General features: G+C 40.4%; 1 protein-coding gene across 10 annotated transcripts; it reads right to left on the bottom strand.

The window, feature by feature from the left end:
- Positions 1–115: 115 nt before the first annotated feature.
- LOC112275931 (protein LIGHT-DEPENDENT SHORT HYPOCOTYLS 3) lies at positions 116–4,270 on the bottom strand. Of its 10 annotated transcripts, none has more exons than XM_090246860.1 (4): positions 3,881–4,270; positions 3,705–3,777; positions 2,308–2,520; positions 116–1,821 (listed from the first exon to the last, which is right to left on the bottom strand). In XM_090246860.1, exon 4 carries the CDS (start codon positions 1,696–1,698, stop codon positions 820–822), a length of 879 nt encoding a protein of 292 aa, XP_090102986.1. In that variant the 5' UTR covers positions 1,699–1,821; positions 2,308–2,520; positions 3,705–3,777; positions 3,881–4,270; the 3' UTR covers positions 116–819. The 10 variants fall into 10 exon arrangements, with proteins under 10 accessions (XP_090102986.1, XP_090102992.1, XP_090102993.1 ...); XM_090246866.1 differs by having other exon boundaries at positions 2,452–2,520; positions 3,881–4,236; XM_090246867.1 differs by lacking the exon at positions 3,705–3,777 and having other exon boundaries at positions 2,452–2,520; positions 3,881–4,182.
- Between the last annotated feature and the right edge of the window lie 22,843 nt (positions 4,271–27,113).

Here is a 27,113-nt window from a genome sequence, read left to right as displayed (position 1 = left end):
CATGACAAGAAAGTAAAAAATTATGAATCTTAGAACACTAAAACCAGGATATATACTTAGGAATCAGCATGCGAAGGTTCACAAAGGATAGATAGATCATGAAAAAGAAAGAATGTTGAAGGAGACGAAGAAATGGTCTTAGATAGCGGAAATTTTACAAGCGAGCTCCTTAAAGCTCCTCTGGACGAAGAGGCTCCTACGAAATTGAGGCAACTCGTCTGACTATTCCCATACACCAGGAGTACTATCTAGATACACTACATTATGTTCCTGGAGCCACCGTCCCCGAGGTACCTTCAGTATTTATTCCAATTCCACAAGAGAAAAGCCTCGGAGTCGGCCGCAGCGAAAAAAGCTAGAAACAGATTGCCCCAATTTCTTTGCAAAACTGATGAAGGCGAATAGGGTGAGTCTAGGGAACCGGAAGAAGAACCAGGGGGGATGGAGAGAGTAAAGAAGATGTCTACATCTATACCTTGTGGAACCTGTACAGATCGACGGACCTGACGGCGGTTGTTAATCTTCCTGTAAACATGTAACTAGGAATGGTGGACCTTATATGTGGATCGGAGGACATGAAGAGAATATCTACAGATTCTCTGAAGAGGAGAGTGAAGATCTAAAAGGATCTATATACAAAGAAGAATCTGCTTTCGCCGTGTTACTGCAGTAGCTCCGAAAACCATCGTCGTCGTCGTCGTGACGAAAATAGAATCACCTTTTGTAGAGGGAGACACCAGAACTTCAGTGGTGTCGTTGTATATAATCTGTTTCGACCAAAACTGTGACGGGACTGTGACGTCTGTTCAAACAGTTCGCTCATTGCTGCGCCGGCATGGCATGAACATTGCCGTTAGTCATACCGCCGACGCCGTTGCTCAGGTTCATACCATTCACCCCATTCATACCGTTCACCCCGCCCTGAGAGCCTCCAGAGCCCGCATTCGGCATTCGCTTCCGCTTCTTCTTCTCGTAGGCGATCCCTCTCGCTTTGGCCTGCATCTCGCGTACCTCGCGCAAATACAGACGCACTTGGCGTGCTCCGAACGGGTTACTCTCAGGTTTGCCCCCATTTTCCTCGAACGCTGCACGTAGTCTACCGATGAGTGCATCGAGGGAGCCCCAAGCTTGCCGCAGCGGGCATGGACAGGGGTGCGGGGGGTGCGGCAACCCAAAGAAAGGACAGGACGGGACATGAACCTTCGTCTTGCCAAATTGGTCGAGGTAGTGCACGAACTCTAACACATGGACCCCTGTGCACCGTGCCAGCGCCAAGGGTGGACGATGGTTGCGAAGGTACTGTCCGAAGGTGTTCCAGTCTCGCCGCTTCTGCGCCTCGTATCGGCTCGGAGCTCGTGAATTCTGGTCGTGCTGGGCGTCTACCTGCATGCCCTGCGGGATGACGCCGTTTGGAACAAGACGGGGTGATCCCATGAGTGTCGATGGGACCCCTCCGCCATGTGCATCCTGCAAGTTGCCTAAGGCAACTTCCCCACTCATAAGGGACTGTATCCGGCTTGAAAAATCGTGGTTTTCTCTAATTGTGACGGGCTTTGAATCCCTGTGCAGAGGACTTATGAAATGATCCTCTCGCACGAATTGAGGCTCGCCTGGCCTACTGTAGTTCCCAGGGTGGATAGTTGACGCCGTTGGGTTCAGAATGTTCCGGAACTCGGCGTTGCGAAAGTTACTCGTCATCCAAAGATACTGGCTCAGCGAGGAATTTCTTCTACAGAAGAGTTGGGACACAACATAGCCTGTTGGTCTGACACAGTTTCTGTTCTCCGCACACGACGCTGCACCGCTTTGAGCCTTGAAAAGCTGCAGAGATGCCACAGAAATTGTTGGATCCTCGCTAAACATCACTTCACCGCACAAAAACTCTCGAAATAAAGGAACTAAGAGAAGATGGATAAAGATGTTAAACTAATAGTCAGATAGTCCATTTTGGAATGGATCGGTAAGAGATACTAAACAACAAACAAAAAGAGAAATAAAAGTAGTAAACTACAGACCACTTTGAGTTGAATTGTAGGGGTGGCCTAGTGGGTTCTTGTGCACTACAAATGTGAATGTGATCTACTTTTGGAGTGCGGCAGGGGGTATACGATGCTCATAATAGAAAAAGCTGTAAGCTGTCAATACAAATAATATTTCCCATTCTCAGAACACAGTCGAAACTTTAATGGCAACGAAGTGGTCTGGATAACTATGTGATCGCTCCCAAAGATGACTGCTTTGGTGGACGAAATGCGGCGCATTGCCCAAAGCCAACAATTTGACACCCTGTTTTGTAGGGAGGTTCACCTGTAAGTCCAATCTTCTGATGCATACTCATTACGATGCTTCACAGTTTAAATTCATAGGCGTGGTCATGTCGTATACTGGAGTTGTTCAAATCGACTGATAGCCCATAAATCATGAAGACACTCCAGGAGCTCTTAGACTCACCAAAATGCCCGCCAATCGCTTTATCAGTGGACACAAGGATCTGCGGTCTTTATTAACCTTGCCGGGAAACTGCAAAACATGCGTCGAGACTGTCAGTTGCGGCTGAAACATCACCGAAGAGAGAGACGATAACCAGAAAAATTCATCCTACCAACAAGGACCATTGACTAAGGCATCACGAGTCGAACTAACGTATACGAACTTTCCGGAAGACCTACGCGCTCTGTAGGATTGGAAGCACAGGAGAACAGCTGCTCCATCGTACGCCACTCAAAAGTGAGTGGAACATCAAGCTAAAGGCTCGATTAGAAACACCAGCAGTGAATGCGGAACATGTTACCACACTCCGCACCTCAACGAAACCGCTCTATGCCGACGAATGTCCAAAGCTCCTTTGAGAGGGAGCTTGGATCATGATTCTAGTCATCATACGCACCTAAAGCCACATCAAATACTGCAGCTGTGACTTAATCCTGTAGAGAAACGAGAGCACAACGGAGGGGGATCATTCGAAGCAGGGACCATGCATTGAAACTGTCGCAGTGTCCCCGCACGATCACAGCTGCAACTTCCATTTCAGCTACAATTGACTGTACGAAGCGGATGGTGTAGCCTAAAAGCCTTCAAATGCTACACACTAGTAACTTGAATCCCGGAATAACAACAGACTTGATTTCTCATCTCCCTGAAATTCCAATTTGCTGGAATTGGAAGCCACGGTGGAAGTAGCAGAAAGAGTTACTCAAATCTCTTCTGTTCCTTTTAAAATTTCCCCGAAAACATCCCGAGTTACGGATCACGGCACTCTAGTGGGTCACAATGGACGGCGCGGAGACGAGTCTTTCTGTAATGAGAAAGATCTGGAGGTCATCACAACGAGTGCAGGGCTAAAGCTGGCTGGTGCTTACGGACACAAGACAAGGGAAAGGCTACCGAAGACTTGTCAATAAAATTTTGCGGGTTTTCTAAGCAACGACCTCGTGATTGAGAGGTGCACACAGGTATGCAGCCCTCGTAGTGAAGACGGCAGCGAAGGTAACGAGGTCAATTACTACTCTAGTGCTTTCACTCCCGCAGCATCAGAATGAACTGAAGCACTGGCGGAGGTCAACAAGCCAACAACTGGTGAACTACACCGCGATGTAGTGCTTGCAACCTCCAGCACAGACCCCCGACACTCACCATTCACTGGTTCCTACCTCTCCGACCCAAACCCTCTGACACCCACCGATCGATCTCGAAGAGCTACTAACCTTTGCTGTTAACCTGCACGCACTAGAGCGAGAAAGAGCAAAAATCAGACCACCTCTGCCGCACACCAGTATCCTAGACAACCACACGAAAGTGTTAGCTCACATCCCCATCACTTGAACGACAAAAATGTGAGAACAGAACTGGAACGCCGGCTCGAAACAGATTCCTCTCCTACCTAGCATCCAATCGTCAACCGAGATTTACATGCTTCCGCTTTTTCTGGGCTTGGGCGAATCGTTGGGCTCTCGACACGTCAAAAAGAGTTTCCGACAACGTCAGAGTTCACCACACTCGCCGGCTCGCGCTCCTCCTTGATGGGTTGACGCTGTGGTGACCCCGAAGCTCCGATCCGGTGAAAATCTAACACTGGCCACCCTTCAGTGCACCAGCAAACACTTTGCGTCCACAACCCCCAGCCGCCCTCTTCTCAATATCTAAACCCTTCGAGACCGCCCCGCGAGCCCCGCTCGAATTTGTCTACTTACTGGTCGATTCTCCTGCACCAGTGTTTACTTTGTTCGCTCTATTCCACATCGCAGGGATGGTATTTTCGGGTAAAGCCTGGTCCTGGGATGAATGGATCTATCTGTGTTGCTTCCAAAGGTCCCTCTCTCGGGGCTTTGTCCGCTCTTTTCCGCCAACAGGCGGGCTGGACTTTCGGCCTAGTCACTAAAGATGGCCAGGATCTATTACAGGTGGTAAGGAGCGGGAGGGATTGTTTCCCTTGTCATATAATAATCTTGTTAGATCTATGCAGGCCCGCTCCGCCACTCGTCCCATCCATCGCCGGACTCCGGTGCCCGCTCTTCCTCCCCTCCTCTTCGTGACTATTCCTTTCATGCCCCATCCCCCCATTCTCCGCTTCCTGCAGTTTTTTTTTTTTTTTTTTTTTTTTTTTTTTTGAGTGTGTGTGCATGGATCTATTTGTTGTTTTCTGTTTATCTCCTTGGCTTCCTATCGATTACCCTGCTTCCCTTTTCCACCTCATCTCCATTCTGTAACATTTTTGTCTGTACATGTGTTGTATATGGATTCGTAATTCTGTTTGGCATTACCTGCGGAATCGCTGGAATTCAACACAAAAGGAGTGTTGTGTATTCGAAGGGTTTCATGTGTTTTCATCTGGAAGCAAACAGGAGAAGCTAGTTGGCGAGGACGACCGATGATCACAATGTCTCCTCATGTTTAGATTCCTGACAGCTCTTCGATGCGAATGGCGTCTTATCAGTACATAGAACTTGTGTCAAGCTCAAGCTCGCAGATCTCACGCTGACCAAGTTAAGCTTCCAAGTTGCTTGATTCTTCCAAACGAGTTTTTTTTCTTTTTTTCTTTTTTTCTTTTTTTTCTGTTGAAGAGATCATTTTATAAGAATATGAAAAACATTAAACGGTTTGGGTGAACCTCTTTTACTTCCATCGCCTTTTTCTGTCTAATAGCCACGTTAAGTAAATTTACAGTCCCAGTTCCTTGTGCCCTTCCAACCTCATATTTTGTTATTTATTTATTACACACAAACTCAGGATGAACCTCCATGATTACATGAATTTTTCAAACACATGCCTATCTTTCAGACATCACACCATGCAGTGATTTGTTTATTAAGTTTAGGTAGAAGGATTTTATATCTTATGCAATGGAATACAGACGAAATTATTTTATTTTTCTTAGTTTTTTCGATCTAATTATCTCCCTCCCTTGAAACACGTCATCCAGACTCTGACGTGTAATTGAATGATAGGGTATCACATTGGGGCTGGGGGGTCACAAAGAATATGCTCATTGTGCCAAACTTTGTGCATAGTTTTCAGCTTCAAGTTTTCTTTGGGGTTGTCTTGTTCCCAGAATAGAGAATCAAGCCCATCACCCCATTAAAATCTTATCATAGAAAATGTACTCCAAGTATTGACCAAGAAGGTTCAGGGGTTCAAGTGTTCACAAAGACCCATTCTTAAAACAAGCAAAGTGGACCATTTTTAATGACCAGGTGCAGCCTGTAGTGGAGAGAAATCATGGGAGCATAATTTTTTTTTCTTACATGCTCAGAGAGATAAAGTTTACTAGAATTGAAAATAAAATACCATAAAGAGAAATAATCCAAGCAACAATTTAACTCTTTACTAAATAAAAGCATGCAGTGAACAATGGGAGTTAGCTAGTAGCAATAAAGTTGTTCAATGAACCATTAAAAAAGTGGCCTGTACCACTGTAAATAATGTACAAATGATTGAATGTGATCTGTTCTGAATGTAAGGTGCATCTTCTGAATGTGTTTGGGTTTCGTTGATTAAAAAAGTAGATAATAAAAATGATAATAAGAAACAGAAAACAAAAACATAAAAAAAACACGAGTTTCAGTTATTTATTATTCGGTGTCGTTTAAGATTAAACGTTGTTTTATCACATCATTAAATGTCCTTGTGAATAGTATTTTCTTAACTTATTATCATTGATATTATTATAGGGTTCAGATGCAGCAAGTTCGAACTAAATGATGAGCAAGTAGATTTAGATTCACTTGATCATTGCTAACCTCCTCATCTCAGATTTTTTGAATAGTAATATCGACAACAAAAAATCAATACTTAAGTGTTTTTTTTTAAATAAAATAAAAAATAAAAAAAGACATTAGAATTGTAAACACAGTCGGTTCGTTTGTTTTCTTGTTTATACAATAAATACGAATCACCTCTTAATAGGCAACAAGAGTCTATTGTTTGATTAATTGAATGGAAAAAGAATCTGCATTGAACTCAAGATTACTGAATGATGAAGTGTGTCCAGAACTGGGACAGGCAGGACAGGCAACGTGGGAGATAGAAGGGGCCAAGGCAGCAACAGCTGCACCAGTGAGAACAATGCAGCTCCAGCTCCAGCTCCATGTATATAGTGTCTGTGCATCCCCCCTGCAGTAGGGCCATGAATTGAATTGAGCTGAGGACAGAATCCAGTATGGGGAACCTCTGAGTGCTGCCTGGTACAAAGCCTCAAAAGTGGAGCGAGAAGCCCTGGGCGTAGTGAGATTCTCTTTTGACGCTCAATCTCAATCTAGCAGCTATCTGTTTATCTTTATGTATGTCAATATATATATATATATATATATATATATGTATACGAATATTTTGGGTTTTACATTAAAAAAGTAGCATCAAAATGAATCAACCAATCCTCAAGGCGGAAAATATTGTAATTCCATAATAGAACGTTCTTGTGTTGTGTGGTTTAAGCACTTTTTAATACAAAAAACACAAACACTGATGTTAATTTAATTTACAAGGTTAAAAAACCTTCTCCATTGCTTTTTCTCTTTCTATAGAGCGTTAGGTCTCCAATTGAAACATTAAATAAACAATGAAGCTCTTCTCTTCAATTGCTTCATGGTGTTGATAATTGAAGGACCCCCTTTTTCTTCCATGTGTCCATTGAAAGTGTGACTACTTCCACTGTTCCAACCGAGCCTCACTTTCATTATTGAGGGGTAGCACCACCGCCACCACCACCTGGAGTGTGGAACACCATAATCTTACCTTCATTCTACAAACACAACGCAACCACATGCAGTCTATGGTCAGATTAGGGTTTGCACAATGATGGAAGGGACACAAGTACGAGGAAACTAATACCATTATTATCAAAAGCAACACTTGAAGCAAATATCTACATGCACATAAATATAGTATTGACAAGAAAACAAATAATTGTTTCCAAAGAATGATTCAGCGTGAAAAACGACAATCTAGAAGAACCAGCTCGTCTATATCGACCATGAATGATGCAAGACAAAGGTCGACAGAGAAAAGATTGCTTCAAATATTTTGGGTGCATGCGGGTTCATTTATAGACATCCCCTAAACCAAATTTTAAAGTTTGGAAATCCAACATGTGGGGGGAGGGGGAGAGGGAAGACTTTAAGAGAATAAAAAATAAAGCAGGAAAAAGGACTTACGCCCAGCTTGCACTGTCTCCCTTACTGTGGCCGCTTTCATCGAATGGGTGAACATGTGGTCAATATCTTTGGTGGCTTTGCAGGCACAAAGGGTGGAAACCTCCACTGAAAATCCTCATCTATATCTTTCCTATCTGCCACCGATATTATAGCATTCCTCTATTGGGATTAATGAGGTCCTTTTCCCCTCTCTGCTCGTGGCAGGCCGGCAGCCCACTGTAGTTTGGAATTCATGGACTGTGCTGTTCTCGCAGTGCTGTAGATGAAACGTTGCCATTTGAATAATCCATAGGGGTCGATCCTTTACCGGTGAAGCGAATATTTGTAGGTATACGGCAGGCTCCGAGTTCATAATTCCAGTCACGCAATTCTAGCCTCCAGGCTCCTTCTAACTCCCGGATTGTGATGCTCGAGACATAAATCCGTTGATTTTCAGTTTGGTGCGGTCCCGAACTAAGATCATTCAGTGGTTCTCATGAATATGATTACTATTAGTATCACTGTTTTCTTTCAGACATACAGCATTTGTTCCTTGGCCACCAGCAACACCCCGCTTTCATTTTACAACAAGAATCTGAGAAAACTTGAATCTTCGACTGATAGACTCACATCAAGAGGTTGCGAGGCCTCTGGGTAATATGTTACTTCTGTGGAAAAAGAGGAATTGAACATGTTGACATGCGTCGATGCGGTTCCGTACTTCAGATTCTCGTGATTCTTTCCGCATCTAATTGGACAGTTTGTCACAGGTTCCTTTCAACAGAAAAAGAAAAAGAAAAAGGTTGTATTCTTCCTATGTTTACTTATTAACCGCGATTACTATTGTCTAGGGAGGAATTTATTGTGAGACACTACTAGATGAAGCGGTGTTGAACACGACGCCATTCAAAAAGAGGACCAGTCTGAACACAATTGGGAAAAACATTTGGTCTGTAACGGCGGCAGGGCTCGGAAGCAGAAGATTTGGAACTTTTTCGTCTTCAGTTACCGAGAGAAACAATCCATCTCCAATTATAAGCAGCCAGCTTATTCTTTCCCATCACAGTCATTCTGAAGATCAGCAGTGTTATCTGGACGACGACGACGACGACGAGGCACGATTTGGAAACAGATTAAATTCGATTAGAAACTCCGTGGCGTCGTAAACTGAAGCCTAGGTGTCGACACTACTGGCCGAATTTCAATCAGGCGTACGATCGTGAGGCGGATCACATTAGATTACCATCTGTCCACTGGCACCGCAAGCTGTGGCTGATCTGAATGACCATCAATCAAACCAATACGGACTTAAAACTGTCGATCTCACATAGCTCTCACCAGCTAAAGCTACCAGAGCATGATGGGAGCTGCTCCAGCGAACCGAGTCGCCGACACACTCAATCCAGGTGAGCAGGAATATTGGTCTCAATGTGGAATATCCTCCTCCAGGAGTAACGTCATGGGGACGTGAACCTGAAGTTACAGAGAGAGGTAGAGCACCGAACAGTCACAAAAGTTGGATATCGTGCGCCATGGCAAAGCAAGCTCATGCGACGCAAAGTTTGAGTTCATGCAGGCGGTATGAAGGGCCCTTCCCACTATGAACCAAAGGCCATACTAGTCCATAGTCTTCGTGGGTTCAAACCAAAACCAAACCAAGAGGAATTGCAAAGTATTCTCTGAGTAGATTTGGTCTACACACACTGAGCATGATGTCAATGTGTTACACGTCCTTTGGTGATGTGTTTTTTAGGAAAGTTTACCGTTGCTCTTTCAAAACAATAATAAAAAAATTATATGTATGTATGTATTTACACCCGCAACATTGGTGGTGAAGTTCAATACAAATGTCTACCCTTTACTGACACTAAAGTTTCAGTTCCTAGTTGAAAAATGCAATGGCTAGCAACTATATACTCGGTTAAATCAGGTCCTTTGGTCATGGCACTCACAGTATTTGAAAGTGGTAGTTAAGTCTAACCTAATACTTTGTTCATTTCTTCTCGTGTTCAAGAAGTCGGGTACTCCTTGAAGGCCATTGCAGTGAGAGTTGAGGTCAGGTATCAACTTGTCTGTCTGCATGAACAATTTGTTTCTATTCTTTGCACCAAAAACCAAGGTCCATTACACAATTTTCGGAAATATATATATGCATTCCTTCTCCAACCTTGGAAGTAGTCCTTTGAGATGTCAAACTCAACTTTTTTCCCTTAGCTTCAATCCTGGTGTTGGCATTAAGTCCCCTCAAATTCAACCCTTACCATAAATAGATACTTAAAAAAATCTATTATAAAATATTTCTCACTTTGTGCGTCATGGTAAGAACGTGCAAATCACCATCCATTCTCACACACTGATCATCCAAGTGTTTTCTGCAGTTGCCATCCCCTTCCTGTGTCCACTGATGAGAAATCCAAAAAAGCTGAGCCATTGTGGGGAACCAGAGCAAGAGAGAGCGTTAAAGGATGCCATTTCCTCAGTGTGAAGAGACCCCAAAGTTAGCAAGTGTCTTGGTTTGTACGACCAGCTTAATTTCCTGCACGCAAGTGGGGACTGACCTGTTAAGACTTTGGGCCACAGCTCCGCAGCAGGCCACCTAATCGAAGCCTGATCGTGTGGGCCATTGCCATGCACCAGTTATTGAGAAAAAATCATAAAGGCAACATTTTACTAAAATACTGAATTAGTATGTGATCACTTTACTGGCCTAAGCCACGCGCCAATGACATCAGCTTTATAGCCATAACCTTGCTTGTGTCTCCCAAGGTGCCCGAATAGTATGGGAGCCCTGCCACCCCGCAACCCAAGAGCAGCTTCCCCATGAAGCGCTGTTTTTTTGGGTGGAATCAATGAGGCCGAGCACTGAATGGGTGATCACCAGGTTCGAGCTTTTCAGAGACCTGGAGGCCTCGGCATGGGAAGAAGCAAGAAGGATGCCGGAAGGGCATGAATCGCATAGAAAGAGCTATAATAAAACCCTAAATCTGCTTTATTTGATCAAATATGGGTGGCTTTCGAGTGCTTGTCTGAAGTGGGGCCACGCCGGAAAATGCAAGGCAGTTGTCCAGGTTATGTTGGACTAGTTTATTTTTTAAGACTTTCATCGAGAAGTTGCAATCTTACAAGTGGGTTGGATTTGATGTAGCTGGCGTCCGATGGAATGTTGAATTCCTGTGATCAAACGTTTGTAAGGAAATATGTTTCAACACATGAGGTCAGTCCAGAATGTCACCGTGAATCCCTAGAGCTTGCAAGCCTCCAATCCGTAGGATCTCGGCAAGTGCTCACACGTCGCTGAAACTTGGAGATAGTTCCTTCTTTGTCGACAACTAGATGGTGCAATTATCATCTTTCAGATGAGTGTTGGTGCTTCAAAGCACGCATAACTGAAGTGTAAAAATAACGGCCACAGGTTGCGGGAAAATTTAAAGACAGGCTCGCATATTGATGTGATTGCATGGAAGGTTCACAACATGTACATTTGTGTGTTGATGCACAGGTTTGTTCCGCTGCTTTAGGTGAGAGGCAGATGAGAACTGACGCATTGAAGGATGTCATTCAAGACTGAATGTTGAATGGTTTATGACATTAGCTGCCTCCCTCTGACGCTAACTAAAGAAACATCACCGATCGATTTTTGACTTCGTGGATAGGAGACTTGAACATCTGACTGTGTCACACTTAAAATCCTGAACAAGTTTTTCGGGTCGAGGTGGAGTGTTTATTAGAATGTCATACCATGTGGAGAAACACCCTGGATAATTCAAATTTTTATCAGAAAAGTGCCATGACAATGAATGATCAGGTGTCTAGGTTTAAGTCGCGACAAGGAGGTGTCATCGCTAGATTAGACTTCCAGTCTGAGTTGGCTACTCTTCATAGTACGAATTCGCGTCCCAAGATAAGAATGATTTGCATTCCTAGAAAGAGTTAATTGAGCAACAGGAAAAAATGATTGTTATGCAGGTGGCCACAGCAACACACGCCCAACACTCGTCGTCAGGTAGGGAGCGGTTCACTCCGACATTCGACAGCACTGATAATTAATACTAAAACAGTGTTTCCGAATCCTCGAACCAGCTTGATCAGGCTGGTCTGTGGAGGTCGCTAAATTTTCCTAAGAATACGGAAGTTTCACAAATCAATCCGTTCATTTTAGCGGCATGGCAAGGCGTGGTTGGCTCATTCCAGCGGCTAATGCCAGTGGCCGAAACGCGTTGAAAATGCTGAATTTCACCTTAATGCATTTTGTTTGCGGGGTTTCAATGTTCAAGTCATATACCTGCCAAGTGACTCATAAATGTGATGATCGGCACCAAGAACAATCGTGAGAATAGAAATCACAGACGCTTCAATAGCGAGACGACTGGATCATTGTGCTGCAAGCCTCGCTCAAGCGAACACCGTCACTGATTGGCATCCCCTGTACACATTTGTAACTTTTGTACCTTGTCCTGTCCAGTAGGGAAGAGAAAGTGCCGCCCAAAGCTGATAATAGTTCACCAGACAGTACACACATTTATCGACACAGTCCACGGAGTCACTATATTTACTGTGGTAAAGCATTCCCAACTGAACAAGGTCACTAAACGATACACTCATTTCCAGAAAGGACGGCCCCAGGAATCCACCTGAGTCGAACCCATTCACCACGGCGATGCTCCATCGGTGAAGGTTTCTCATCGCACCGCACCGAAACAATAAAACTACGACTTGCCAATCTAATCCAGCGTTAACGGCAGAGCCAAGCAGAAACTACACTGTACCCACATAACTACCAGAACTCTGTCAAGTTCATGTGGTTCTGAGCGGACCAGAAAGGTGCTCATCGTTGTCCACACTCTAAAAAGAATCTCACTCAATGTTTGATGCAAGGCACTAACTAGTCCACCTCTGTTGTTGACCAGCTGCAAATTTACTTCCTGCGAGCTTGCATAATTTCTTGTGGGGTTCTGGTTCGTGCCAAAACTGACGTGTTGCTGGATGCGGTAAGGTTTTTTTAGTCCTCCACAACTTATCTGACATCAACCTTCCACTTAACGTTCATCCCGTTGCCACTGCTACGGCCAGTAACTTATGTCTGTACTTATGAGCTTTTCGTGTTTGACGGGCCTACCGAAGAAGAATGACATTGACCTACCCAGCTAGGCATCTAAGGTGGCTAGAGACAAACAAGGACGAGCCTGACAAAAGGACTTAATTGAGAAACAATAAGTTTATTGCAGGGTGCATGGCAGAGTGCGGCCAGACCCGGGCGTTGACCCCACATCCTCTCCAGAGAATTCTCCCCCACGTTCAGTCTTCGCCGTCTGGGGCAGCGGAGAATCGATTAAAGAATTGCGGAGAATGCTGCCGGAGCTCCACGTGAAAGATGGCAACTTGCCTCTTTGCCAGCTGCGCGCACACACACCCATTCTTTACACACACCCATTCTTTACACACACCCATTCTTTTCTGGTGTGTCCAAGAATTCTTTTGAAGCTCGGTTATATCTTCTCACGGTATATTAATTTAGACTTTTAATTGCATCGTGTTCAATTTTCTAAGGATTTACTCACCCACTTTGGTTGGAGGAATATGGTGTCTATATCCAAACCTGTAAATTGAGTGAATGATGTTTTATTACTCTAGGAATGGATTTGGATGTGTCATCTAATTTTATAAAGCTTACTGTGATTGTTGTTTTACTTATTCTACAATTCTTTTCAGAATAAACATGTATAGGGGAATTGGAACATAGGGAAAGATTAAGTGCATGAGTTTTACTTGTTAGGATCACACAATTAACCGTATTCCAAACCACTAAAACACTTAAAAATATTACAATACTTTCTCCCAGTAACAATACTCCTTCATCAACTGATAACAACAGTGTGCAACCCTGCACTCTCAAAAGACCGCTCAAAACACACAATTTCTATCTGTCAAGGACATGAATCTCAAAGAAAGGGAATCCTCAATAAACTCTTATATCACTGAAGAGAACTAGAAAGTCACTCAAAAGGTGATGTAATATTAACTAGAATGGCTATTGCTAAGAACAAGAAGACTAGAAAGTCTTGAAACAAGACTAAGACTAGAAAGGCGTTGAGAAGAGTGAAGAAGGCTTCATTCTTGCCTCCATATATAATATCTAACTAAGAGCCACGTGGCGATGTCCTATAGGACCTCTAATATGTGTTGACTTTGCTAGCCACATGTCTTATCTTACAAGGCAAGTTATCTATGTATGTGCCACGTAGTTGGCTTGTTCCACAAGCTATTACATGGAGGTAACTTGTTCCACAAGCTACCAATACATGGTTAGCTTTTTGGCCAAGTTTCTAACCTACAAATACATCTAAAGTCAAAATTGTGTCTATATAACTTCTAAGAAGTTTCTCTAGAAGATTTTATGAGATTATTTTATTTTACCTACTTCTACTTAATCATATAAGTAACTATTGAGATAAATATTTATGTCCGTGACACCATCCAATACTAGAATTAATAGACTTCACTCCAAACAATCTGAATTCACATAATTTCTGTAATCACCAACTTCCTCTGTTGAAACACATACATCTCTCATTAAAAAATAATAATCATAATCTTCGAATAACTCCTCATATAATTCAATCACTCAGTACTCCAATTACATAATAAATAATTCATATATCAATCTTTGATTTATTCCACAGATTTACTTTTCAGTATTCAGAAACTATCTATTACTCTTTAATAACAAAGAAAAACAAAGAGACAAAGAGGTAGCACCAAACTTACCCAAGCTCATGACTATTTTAGTCTGGCCCTCAGATTAACTTCTACAACTCCTATATACTTACTCCCTATTCCCAAATTCTAACTGTAATCCTATAATTAACCATTTTTAATATCTAAGTTAACCATCCAACCTCCTGAATTGACTATTCTATGAATTATTAGTCTATTTTATCAATATCTTAATGAAACAAACTAATATCTATTCTATATAGCCCCACTCCTATCTGTGCAGCCTCTTCGCAAACACACAATTGTTACCTATTTAAAAACTACTTAACAACATCCTACAAAATTATTATTTCCTTTGGTCCACTCAATTGATCATTTGTTGCATTATCTAATGTGGGTTCTACCAATTCTAGTTCTAAATTCAAATCTTTCTCCTCCTCCAATCTGTCCATTGACTCTTTCTTCAACTGGTTTGAGAGATCTTCATTATACTCTCCCAATTCACGGACTTGAGCTTCTAGTTTCAATATCTAGGCATCACGGAGTTCTAACTGATGCTGCTGCTGACTCATCCATTCAGGAACATCTTCAATTGACGCTTGTGATCAACTCCTCACTATTGACTCTTAATTGGAACTACTACTCTCAAATACACAAGAAACATAAGAAATGGCAATCTCAGAAAAAATAACCCAAAACGACACTACAGAATGATCTCTAACTGGTGCCCCACTCCTTATCTCTTACTACTTGGTGATAATGACAATATGTTATCCATACTGTCCGTTTCTCATCTCCGTCCCATCTGACACATTAGTAATTACTAACTATCTTTTCAGCCGCCTCTACACCCTAATGCACTTATACCATACCTAGATCTATCCTAAGTCATTCGAAGTCACCTCCCTCAAAAAAATAAAAACTTGTCATAGATTTTATGTATTAAATAATCATAATCGGTTCTTGTTAATGCGGGTACTGAATCGATGGCCCATGAAATCCTTCAATTGAATAGAGCCATTGAAAAAACCTTCAATCATCCGATACTGCCTATGCTAGTGAACTTGAAATTTGCCCAAAAAATGATTAAATCAATTATGATATAATAATACCAAATCATTGGACATAAAATTCTTCGGACGCAGTTTATTATTATAGTAACTCTTCATCCATTTTTGAGTTGCTTCCATGTTGAAAAGAGCTGTAGCCCATATTTCATCCAATTCCTCCAATTTTGCCAATTGAGAGTGTAATGACTCGCTTCATTGAGACGTTCATCCAAGGTAATCCGTAAACTTTGAACCTCCAATTCGATAGGTAAAATTACCTCTTGTCCGTAAACTAGTTGGAACGGAGTAGTATTGGTAGTTACTTTATATGTGGTACAATACGCCCACAAAGCCGCAAAGAGTTTGATCTCCCAATTGGTACCCGCCCTCAAAATTGTCTTAGTTAAGACCTTGCACAAAATTCCATTGGTCTTTTTCATTTGCCCATTTATGCGAAGATGATATGGAGTAGTTTTTTGATGCTTAATCTCATATGTGTTCGTCAAGGCAGCTATGGTAGCATTTATGAAATGGATGCCACGATCACTAACCAAATCTTTCGGACACCCAAATCGAATTATAATATTCTCATAAAAAAAAAGTGGCCACCGTCCTGGCATTATTATGGCAGGTAGCAATAGCCTCTATCCATTTTGTTACATAGTCCGTGGTGACTAAAATATACCGCTTTTGGCCAGGTTTTGATGTTGGTATGATGGAACCAACAAAATCAATATCCTATTTTTCAAACAATGCATGTACCAAGATTGGTACTAACGGCATGGCTGTAGTGCCCGTGAATCGTCCCATTTGTTGACAAGGATCACAACGACGAATAAATTGGTGTGCATCAAAAAACATTGTAGGCCATCAATATCCTGCCATTAAAGCCTTGCGAATAGTGCTGTCGCTCGCAAACTGTCTACCACAACTATCCAAATTGTAATCTTCTAGTATCGATTGTACTTCACTTTGAAAGATACAACGTCTTAAAATGCCATCTTTGCCTTGTTTATACAAAGCATTGCAAATCATCATGTACGAGGCACTCTTCAAAATGAGTCGCTTCTTAAGCTTCTCGGTGAAAGTTGGCGGAAAAGTCTAGAATATCAAAAACTGAATGATTTCAGTATACTCGGAGGAAATCACATCCACCACAAATAATTCAACGTCAAGAAGAGCATCAAAAACAGGCTCGTTGCCAAGAATATTAGACAACTGAAATAAATGATCAACATTTGTATGTTTTTTTCTAGGTCGTACAACAATCGTAAAATTAAACTCTTGCAGAAATAATACCCATCGGGTAATACGCCCACTCAATTGAGGCTTATTAATCATGTATTTGAGGGCATCATGATCCACATAAAATATAAACAGATATCTAAGAAAATAGTGCCAAAACTTCTGAACAAAATATATCATATCCAACGCTTTACATTCAATAGTAGTATAATTGCATTTGGCAGCCACCAATTATCGACTGACATAATAGATAGGATGATCTAGACCCTGGTTATTCTTTTGACTTAGCACCGATCCAATAGCCACATTGGATGCATCAACGTACACATGAAAATGCTCCGTCCAATGAAGTGCCACCAATATTGGAGCAGAGACCAATTTTGACTTTAATGCATCAAAGGCCACGGTACACTCCATAGTCTAAAAGGGACTAGTCCCATCTGACGAAGGTTTTTTTAGTAAGTTCTTTAAAGATTGACAAATAAGTGCAAACAAACGAATAAAGCGGTGATAATAACTGACATGGCCGACAAATCCTCGAACACTACAGACTGTCTAGTCTGGACAAGTTCATTATGTGTTGCACTTTGTCAGGATCCGTAGCAATACCATGGCTGGGGATGATATGTCTCAATAATTTTTTGGATGGAATACCAAATTGACACTTCTCTGAGTTCAACGATATTCCAAAGTTAGCCCACTGAGCCAAATATTTGATTAGATATTTAAGATGAACTTGTTTTGTACTGAATGCATAAAACTCATCTAAAAAGATCTCCATAAATAGCCGGAGATAGTCTTAGAAGGCCTGAGTCATCACTCTCTGAAATGTGGTTGGGGCGTTGCATAATCCAAAAAATATCACATGATAAGTAAATGTGCTCCAATCCTTAGTAAAGGTTGACTTGAGCTGGTCTTCCAGTGCAATTTGAACTTAATTATACCCGAAAAATCCATCGAGGAATGAATAACATTCGTGACCTACTACAACGTCTAATATACTATCCGTGAAAGGTAATGGGAAGTAATCTTTCTTGGTGGTTGCATTAAGTTTTTAGAAATCCTGATAAATTTGGATTTTTTTGTTCTTTTTTGGCACCATCACAATTGAAGAAATCCACTCACTATTCGGAACTAGGTAAATAAAACCAACTGTAAGAAGCTTGTCCAATTCCTCCTTCACCATGATGGAATATTTAGGATTAAGGCAATGTTGTCTCTATTATACCGATTTAGCATTCTCTTCTAAAATGATATGATGCTTACAGACTTCAGTGGAGATACCTTTTAGATCATCATAAGTCCAAGCAAAAGTTGATTTATGATGCAAGAAAAATTCTATTCAGTAGGTCAATTCTTGTTCCTTAATATCTTTGTAGACATTAATTGTCCGAGGCTCTGCTCTGGTCACCAAGTTGATAGTTTGACATAAAGATGCAGCGGCGATGTTCTGTTTCAACTCCCGTGCTCGTTTAAAATCAATCAGTAAGTCAAACATATGCAAAGTATTGAATCCTATGTCCAGGGCACTCACATAGTACATATCATACTTGGTCAACTAATCAATACTAACTTTAGCAGAGATTTTTGAATTTGGCGGGTATATCAAGTACTCTCCCAGACCTCTACATTGATACACCACTCCATCGTGTTGGACTGCTTCCATAGATGCCTCCTTAATAGGTGCTATTGTATCATCATTAGAGCTAAGCTCATCATCCAATGTCAATTTAGATACTAACAATTGAGACTCCTTGTGATAGTGTATTGAGTACATTTGTAACACCATTTTATCTCCGCCCTTGCCAATTGTCAAAGTATTCCAATCCCAATCGTTCTTATCTTTTGCTTGATAAAGCCTGGATCGTCCCAATAAAATTGGATATGATAAAGTCAAACATTATAACCAAAAGATGATGTAGTCGATTTTATATGTAATATTGGTAATTATAGTTTGAACACTCCGTAAAACATCCATTGGTTTAACCTGGCTATGATCTGCCATCTTTAACATTAATGTTGTGGATACTAAGTGTTCCAAATCTAAAACATCTATTGTATCAACATTCATTAAATTGATGCTGGAACTACCATCCACCTGAACACTCGAGATCATAACACCGTCAATCGAAACATCAATGGTTGGTGCACCTAGATTAGGGTTCAAATTGACTTCACAAACTTCTTTATTACATTGCCTATGTTGTGTTAATAATGAATTCAATGTAGAACGGCACTATGGTGCGACTGCTAGAAGTTACTTCATAGAAATAGAAGGTCGAATAGCATCCAAATCCTTCAAAATATCATAGGATTCCATATTTAAGGTAATTCCTAATGCCCTCTTTCTTTTCATTTGGTTGAGATTAACTCTGAGAGGTAAGATATTCTTCCATCCTAGACTTAGAATTGGAATAGTAGTCGGACCTTCTTTGGAATTTATACCCGTCAGAGGATCTTTGAATGGATAGGATGTTTGTCAAAACTACGTAGAGAACGAAATCTCTTGGAAGAGAACCAAAGCCTCTGTAATCGGGACCTCATTGAGTTGCCCAACCGAGTCAAGTCTCATACTGGGTAAGAGGCCCGTAACAGGATCTGGATTGGATGTCCTCGTAATTGGATCAATTTGGTCCTTTGCATCAGGCTCACACAAATGTTGAAGTGGTCCTTTCTCCTTTTGTTGACTCCTGGTAAGAACGGCTTAGACACATTCTACCTGATTTACTAGAGAATCTTGAGAACCTTGATTTATCTCCTCAATTTTTCCTTGGCTTTGGATTTACTAATCTCGATTATTGAAATTGAACAGAATATTATATTGCTGATAAGTATGTCTTGACTGCATGCAATTTCTACACACTGATGCATAATCGTCACTAGCTCTGGAATTGAGACATTCACTAGCATAATGACTAATCTATCTACAATGAAAATAATGAAGTGGTCTTCTTGCACCTCCATCAGGCATATTGGATGTCTCCATTGAAATATACCTACTAGGCTTGTTCCATGTAGGGTTAGAAAATGATTCTGGTTGTCCCATTGGTATGAAGGGTATTTGGTTCGATGACATCAGTGGAACATATTGCTGATACCTCTGCTGCTCCTTACCGTAGTTCTTGGGATTTGATGTAGACCCATGATTAAAATTAGAACTTTGAAAGTTATTGAATGCTCAATTTTGTCAATTAGATCGATTTCTATTCCATCCAAATATATTTCTCGTTTGAACTTGAGTCGATGGAATCATGGTGTGATTACTAAATTGTTGTTGCCTTTGCCAATTCCAACAATTAGTTGTTAAATGCTTTCTTCCGCAAAATGTACATTGACTCATCATTTCTGAGGGTGAAGGGCATTCTGTTATCAAATGACCATGACCCTTACAATTACTGCACCATACATTGGTCCTACTATTCGTAGGCTTGTGCCTCTTCTCCTTATTTTTGGCCATATTAATGGCCATTTCTTCCATTTTCTTTGTCCGGTTCAATAACAAGGCTTCATTTGAATCATTTGGGACTGGTATTATTGGTAACTCTCTCGCTTGTTGTTGATATGGAAAAAATGGAGCATACATTGTTGTTATGTTTGGTGGTATAGCTTGCAATGGGATGACATTAACTGGCCCTTGAATATTGGCACTGGAATTGACTATTGTTTTTAACATCCATAGATAACTACCCATTGATCCGTTCCAAGTCGGATTTTGATAGCTGCCTTGAACTGGAATCATCGTGGCACCCGTAGTTAAAAACTGATCATAATGGTATTCCTTCCAAACCCTTGCTCTATTAACAAATGCAGTTACCATATTTGGTTGAGCCTCTTTTACAAACATTTTTAGTTCGGGTGGGTGCAATCCGTTGATTAGTATGGACAATACAAAAGCCTCTGGCATTTAGTGATTTGGCCACTTACAGAATATATCTGCCACACGACCATAGTATGATTCCATTGTCTCTCTTGGACTCATTTTGTTAATCATTAATCTTTCTCAAAATTGATCCTCAAAACTAATTGGGAAAAAATGGATTAAAAATATATTCTTCAATGCTTCCCAATTGGAAAATTAATCCACTAGTTGATAGTTGTACCATTCAAATGCCGTGTCTTTTAAGGTTGCTGAAAACCATCGTAACCAAATATCTTTAGTTCTTCTATTATTGGCTACACATGGTGTCAGAAATTGAGACAAATATTGATCGAGATCCACACCCAAAAAACTCCTAAAAGTAGGTAATGGAGCCACACTTGTTGTATGATTGCTCACGTCATCCATTTGTATTGCTATTGGAATTGTTGGACCACCCGTCGCCATTGAAGAGAACAATGTTCTACTTAATCTTTTGTTAAAATAATTGGCTCCTTTCCCAATTGATTATTTTGAATTTTTAAGTTTTCTCAATTTTTTATCATTATTCCTTATTAAGTTATTTGGTTGAATTAGAGGTGAAAACGACGAATTTTGAAATACATTGAATTGGTTCTTATTGACCAGTAATTTATGCTACTCTACAGAATCAATTTTGATGGAATTAGAAGCTTTTGTTATTAAAAACGTATCCAATGGAGTATCCAATGGAGTATCTATCACGGCAATAATCATGTAAGCTAATAATTATATATAGAAATAGGTAGAAGTAAGTAAAAGTAGATAAAAGTAAGTTAATTCTATAATATTTAATATAGAAGCTTCCTAGAAACTTCCTAGATGCTACTTTGACTTCATAGGTGTCTTTAATTGACTTTTTGGATTAGAAACGTGGTCAACAAGTTGGCCATGTGCCACACATGTTGTTAGCTTGAAGATCAAGCTAACTATGTGGCCCACACGTAGAAAAACTTGCCTTGTAAGTCAAGGCATGTATCCTACAAAGTCAACACATATTGGAGGTCCTATAGAACGTCGCCACGTAGCCCCTAGTTAGATAGTATATATAGAGACAAGAGTGAAGGCTTCTTCACTCTTGTTAACTCCTTTCTTGCTTCTAGTCCAGGTTCAAGAGTCTTTAGTTTCTTGTCTTGTGGCAATAGCCATTCCAGTTTCCTTTTAATATACCTACTTGTTTATATTTTGACTTATTATATCGAGATAGCTTTTTTGTGTATATTTTCCCTCATCGAGTCTTTGTCCTTGATAGATTGACAAGAGTACATTTACAATATCAGAGCTTTGTTTTTCTTGAGTGAGAGTGGATTACCCCTTTCTCTTGACAAGACATAAGCGTATTAGAAGTTTGCGGATTACCCACTTCTAAACTGATATTGTTCTTAGTATCTTCTTTGTTATCAAGTCTTTCTTTTTTTTTGTCTTGAGCAATATCAAACAAATTTTTCTTCTTAGTATCATTATGGCAGAGCTTGTTGAAATGAAGAGTGCAATGGCACAAATGCAAGAGCAAATGAGGGAGTTAATGCTTGCGATGCATCAACTCAATTCACCAACACATGAAAGAACAAGAATAGCAGAAAGTGGGGATATAGAGATGATCGGAGCTGCTTCAACATCTACAACAAATCACATTCCTTCTCCAATTGTACAATACCCTATAAGCACTAGAGAACCAAGAATTGCCTTATCCGAGAAATTTGATGGTACGAGATCTAAGTTTCGAGGGTTCATCAATCAAGTACAATTGGCAATTGAACTTCAACCGCAAAGCTATCCAACTCCAGGATCACAAGTCAGGTTTATTGGCACTCTACTTTCTGGTTCTGCATTATCGTAGTTTTCGTCTTTTCTTGAACAACAAAATCCAATATTGGATAATTTGGAAGCTTTTTTGGCGGAGTTTCGATCTATGTATGGTGAACACGATGCAACTCGTGTTGCAACAAATAAGATCCGAATTTTGCAACAAAGAAATCACTTAGTAACAATGTATGCTTCACAATTTTGACAACTTGCAATTGACATCAAGTGGGATGATGCTGCTTTCATCAGTCAATTTTTTTATGGATTGCAATACGAAGTAAAGAAATTGATGCTCAACTTACCTGATCCTCAAACTTTGAGTCAAGCAATCGATTTTGCGATAAAATGTCATAATCGACTTTTCGAATTTTGATCTGAGAATCATTCACGGGAACCTCAACGTTATTACTTAATGGCAACATCAACATCTTTGCCAAACGTACATTCGGAAATAGAAGACATGCAAATTGACGCAGTACGTTTTAAACCCCTAACTGAGCAAGAAAAGATTCATCGTCGTCAAGAAGGATTATGTTTATATTGCGGAGAACCTAAACACACTGCTCAACATTGTCCAAAGAAACGACGCAACTATAAAACGAGGGGTACGACGGTCAAAGAAAACAACATGTCAGAAAATAGATTCGTCCAGCTACAATAGGGACCATGCAGCTGGAACCTTGTACAATTCCTAATGAAGGTCCTATCCTCTCCTTAGAACCCTCTCCTTGTTTTATAATAGACTTATATTTAGGACCTAAGAATTACAAAGCCTCTGCTTTATTAGATTCGGGAGCCTCAGCATGTTTTTTAGATGAACAATTTGTTAAAAGTCGTAGAATATCTTTTATACAGAAACCTAAACCAGTACATGTAGAAATCATAGATGGTCGTCCCTTGTCTTCTGGAGATGTCACTCATGAAACTCATCCTATAAAAGTAACAATAGACGGTCATGATAGCTACATAGCTTTTAACATAAATAAATCCCCGTCCAATCCAATTATTTTAGGTTTATCCTGGCTAGAAAAATATAACCCTCAAATAGATTGGAATTCACGTAAACTTGACTTTTCCCAAAGCGTTATTAATAGTTCTACCAACGAAGTAAAAAATTATAAGTCTAGTATAGTAAAACCCGTACTGATAGGTGCAAAAGCATTTATACACGCAGCAAAAGAAGGATCAACTTTTGCTATTTATGCTGCACCTATTTCTGAAAACGTAAAGACTTCAAGTGGCATTCCAAGTCAATATCAGGAGTATCAAGACGTTTTTGAGAAAAAGAATGCAGATATTCTTCCTGAGCATCGCCCATATGATTGTTCAATCGACCTCAAGGAAGGAACTCAGCCACCATTTGGACCAATTTATAGTTTATCGCAAGATGAGATGGCTGAACTCAAGACATATATTGACGAGAATTTAGCGAAGAATTTCATACGCCATTCAAAATCTCCAGCAGGAGCTCCAATTCTATTCGTAAAGAAAAAAGATGGATCTTTACGAATGTGTGTTGATTATTGAGGACTCAACAAGATCACAATCAAGAACAGGTATCCATTACCTTTGATATCAGGACTCCTTGACCAGTTGAATCAAGCTAAGATCTATACAAAAATAGATCTAAGAGGAGCATATAATCTAGTACGAATCAAAGAAAGAGATGAATGGAAGACTGCGTTTCGAACCAGGTATGGACATTTTGAATATAATGTCATGCCCTTTGGACTCACGAATGCACCAGCTACTTTTCAACATCTCATGAATGATGTATTTCGTGAATTCTTAGATAATTTTGTCGTCTGCTATCTAGACGATATTCTGATCTATTCTAAGAACGTCGAAGAACATGAAATACATGTTCGTCAAGTATTACAAAAACTTAGAGATGCAGGATTGTACGCCAAGATGAAAAAGTGTGTATTTCACACTACTCAAGTTGACTTTTTAGGATACATCATTTCAAATGATGGTCTCATGATGGATTCTAAGAAAGTCCAAACAATCATGGATTGGAAGATTCCAAGGACAGTAAGAGATGTCCAATGTTTCTTGGGATTTGCCAATTACTATCGGATCTTCATCAAAGATTTCTCACGAGTTACAGCTCCACTTACACGCTTGACTAGTAAAGATAAATTCCAATGGAATCAAGAAGCGGAAGCAGCATTTGAAGCCTTAAAGACATCGTTTGTCTCTGCACCAATCTTATATCGTGTTGACTTTTCCAAGGCATTTTTTATGGAAATAGATGCATCAGATTTTGCCTTGGGTGCAATTTTATCACAAATGGGATCAGATGACAAACTTCATCCAATAGCTTTTCATTCAAGAAAATTCTCAGCAGCCGAGATCAATTATGAGATCCACGATAAAGAACTTCTTGCAATCGTGGATTCCTTTCAAGAATGGTGTCATTATCTAGAAGGCGCTTGTAGTCCAGTCATTGTGTATACAGATCACAAGAACCTCGAGTATTTCATGTCAGCACGCGTATTGAATCGTTGTCAAGCTCGTTGGAGTATGTCTTTGTCAAGATTCGAGTTCATTATCACTTATCGGCCAGGAAAACAACAAGGTTTGTTCGATGCCCTATCTAGACGTTCTTATTTTGCACCAAAAGAAGGAGATGCAGCTTTTGAGCAACAAAGAACGGTCCTCTTGAAACCGGAGCAATTTCATCTCCGAGCAATGAAATCAACATTGACTGTTGATTCAACTTTTCTCAAGCAAATCCAGTCCAGTATGTCCTCAGACCCTCTTGTTCATGATATCGAGAATAATTCTTTGAAGTCTCATGATCCTTCTAAGTTCGAGTTCAAAAATAATCTATTATATTTTGAAGGACGCCTATATGTTCCAGAAGGAGAAGCACGTTTACGTGTTCTTCAAGCACGTCATGACTTTCTAGCAGCAGGGCACTTTGGATATAATAAGACTTTGGAACTCATATCAAGAGATTTTTGGTGGCCACAAATGTGGAAGTCAGTCAAAGACTTTATACAATCATGTGATATTTGTTCAAGATCAAAAATTCCTCGTCATCGACCTCACGGACTTCTTCAGCCATTACCTATACCAGAACAACTATGGTCTTCTGTTTGTATGGATTTCATCACAGATCTTCCAAGCTTAAGATCTTATGATTCTATATTTGTGATAGTAGATCGTTTCACCAAGATGGCACATTTTGTGCCATGTACAAAATCTATCACAGGTGAAGAAACAGCTAAGCTTTTCATTGATAATATCTATCACTATCATGGATTACCTAAAGATATCATATCGGATAGGGGAACTCAATTTGTGTCAAGATTTTGGAGGATCCTTTTCAAGATTTTAAAAATGGACATAAAGCTATCTTCGGCTTTCCATCCTCAAACTGATGGACAAACAGAGCGCGTAAACCAAGTCTTGGAGCAATATTTAAGGTGTACTATCAACTACCAACAAGATGATTGGACAACCCTTCTGCCATTGGCAGAGTTTGCTTATAATAATACGGTACATTCTTCCATACAACAAACACCTTTCTTTGCCAATTATGGCTATCATCCACGACTTGATACTTTTGATTTTTCAAAAGTTGATAATCCTGCAGCAGAAGATATGGCAAATCGGTTGTCAGAGTTACATGCAATAATGAAGACGCAATTGAAGGAAGCTCAAGAACGACAAAAGATAAACGCAGATCCATATCGTAAGGAGCAACCACAACTCAACGTGGGTGATAAGGTATGGCTACTTCGTCGCAATATCAAGACTACTTGACCCTGTGACAAGTTGGACTATTGTAGGCTTGGCCCCTTTTCTGTTTCTGAATAGATCAACCCAGTTGCATATCGGTTACATCTACTGGAGTCAATGAAGATCCATCCTGTATTCCACGTGTCTCTTCTTGAACCATATAAGACAGTGGATATACAAGGAAGAAGACAAATGCCACCGCCTCCTATAGAAGTAGATAATAATGAAGAATTTGAGGTGGAAGAGATATTAGACTCAAGGCGGCGCCAAAATAAGCTGGAATATCTTGTTCATTGGCGCGGATATGATATTAGTGAACGCACATGGGAGCCATCCAGGAATCTAGCAAATGCATCAGCTAAAGTCAAAGTTTTTCATCAACGACATCCATCAAAACCAAGATGAAAATCTCTCTTATAAAAGAGACAAGATTGAGGCAAGATAACATTCAATTTCCTATCCTTGTTTGTAACTTCTTTGCATTTGTGACACTAATTAGATGGAGAGCCAACAACCAGCGGATTCAACTCAAGAACCTTCGTTTGCTGACCTGTCGGACGAGACATTACGATTGTCACAACCTTCAAGATGATGCAATCGAAATGAAGATCTTCAAGAACGACATGTTCTTCCTCGAATAGATGGTGAGATACAACGCGTTTGGTATCACGATTTGGGAAGGGACTCCCGATGTTTGGTGATTTTGTTAGAAGTAGGAACAACTCCTGATGGTGTTCCAAATATTCTATTCGAAGGAAGTTACGAAGGGCTCAACAATGATCAAATAACTGGGTGGTCTTCTCGCCCTGGTATGGGACACTACCAATGGTTGAGAGGCCCTATCAATCATCTTCGAAGAGAACAGAGATCAGAGTATGTGGTGAATACAATTCGTCGCATCATAGATTTCCTCAACATATGATGACCGCTCCTCGTGGAACTCGTCTCTAGAAGGGGGGGTAATATCATGGCCATAATCATGTAAGCTAATAATTACATATAGAAATAGGTAGAAGTAAGTAAAAG

This window comes from Physcomitrium patens, chromosome 23 (genome assembly GCF_059467195.1).
Source record: "Physcomitrium patens ecotype Gransden chromosome 23, ASM5946719v1, whole genome shotgun sequence".
Classification (NCBI taxonomy): Eukaryota; Viridiplantae; Streptophyta; class Bryopsida; order Funariales; family Funariaceae; genus Physcomitrium; species Physcomitrium patens.
Note: the sequence above shows the minus strand (reverse complement) of the source record. Positions and strands in the feature narration are given on the sequence as shown.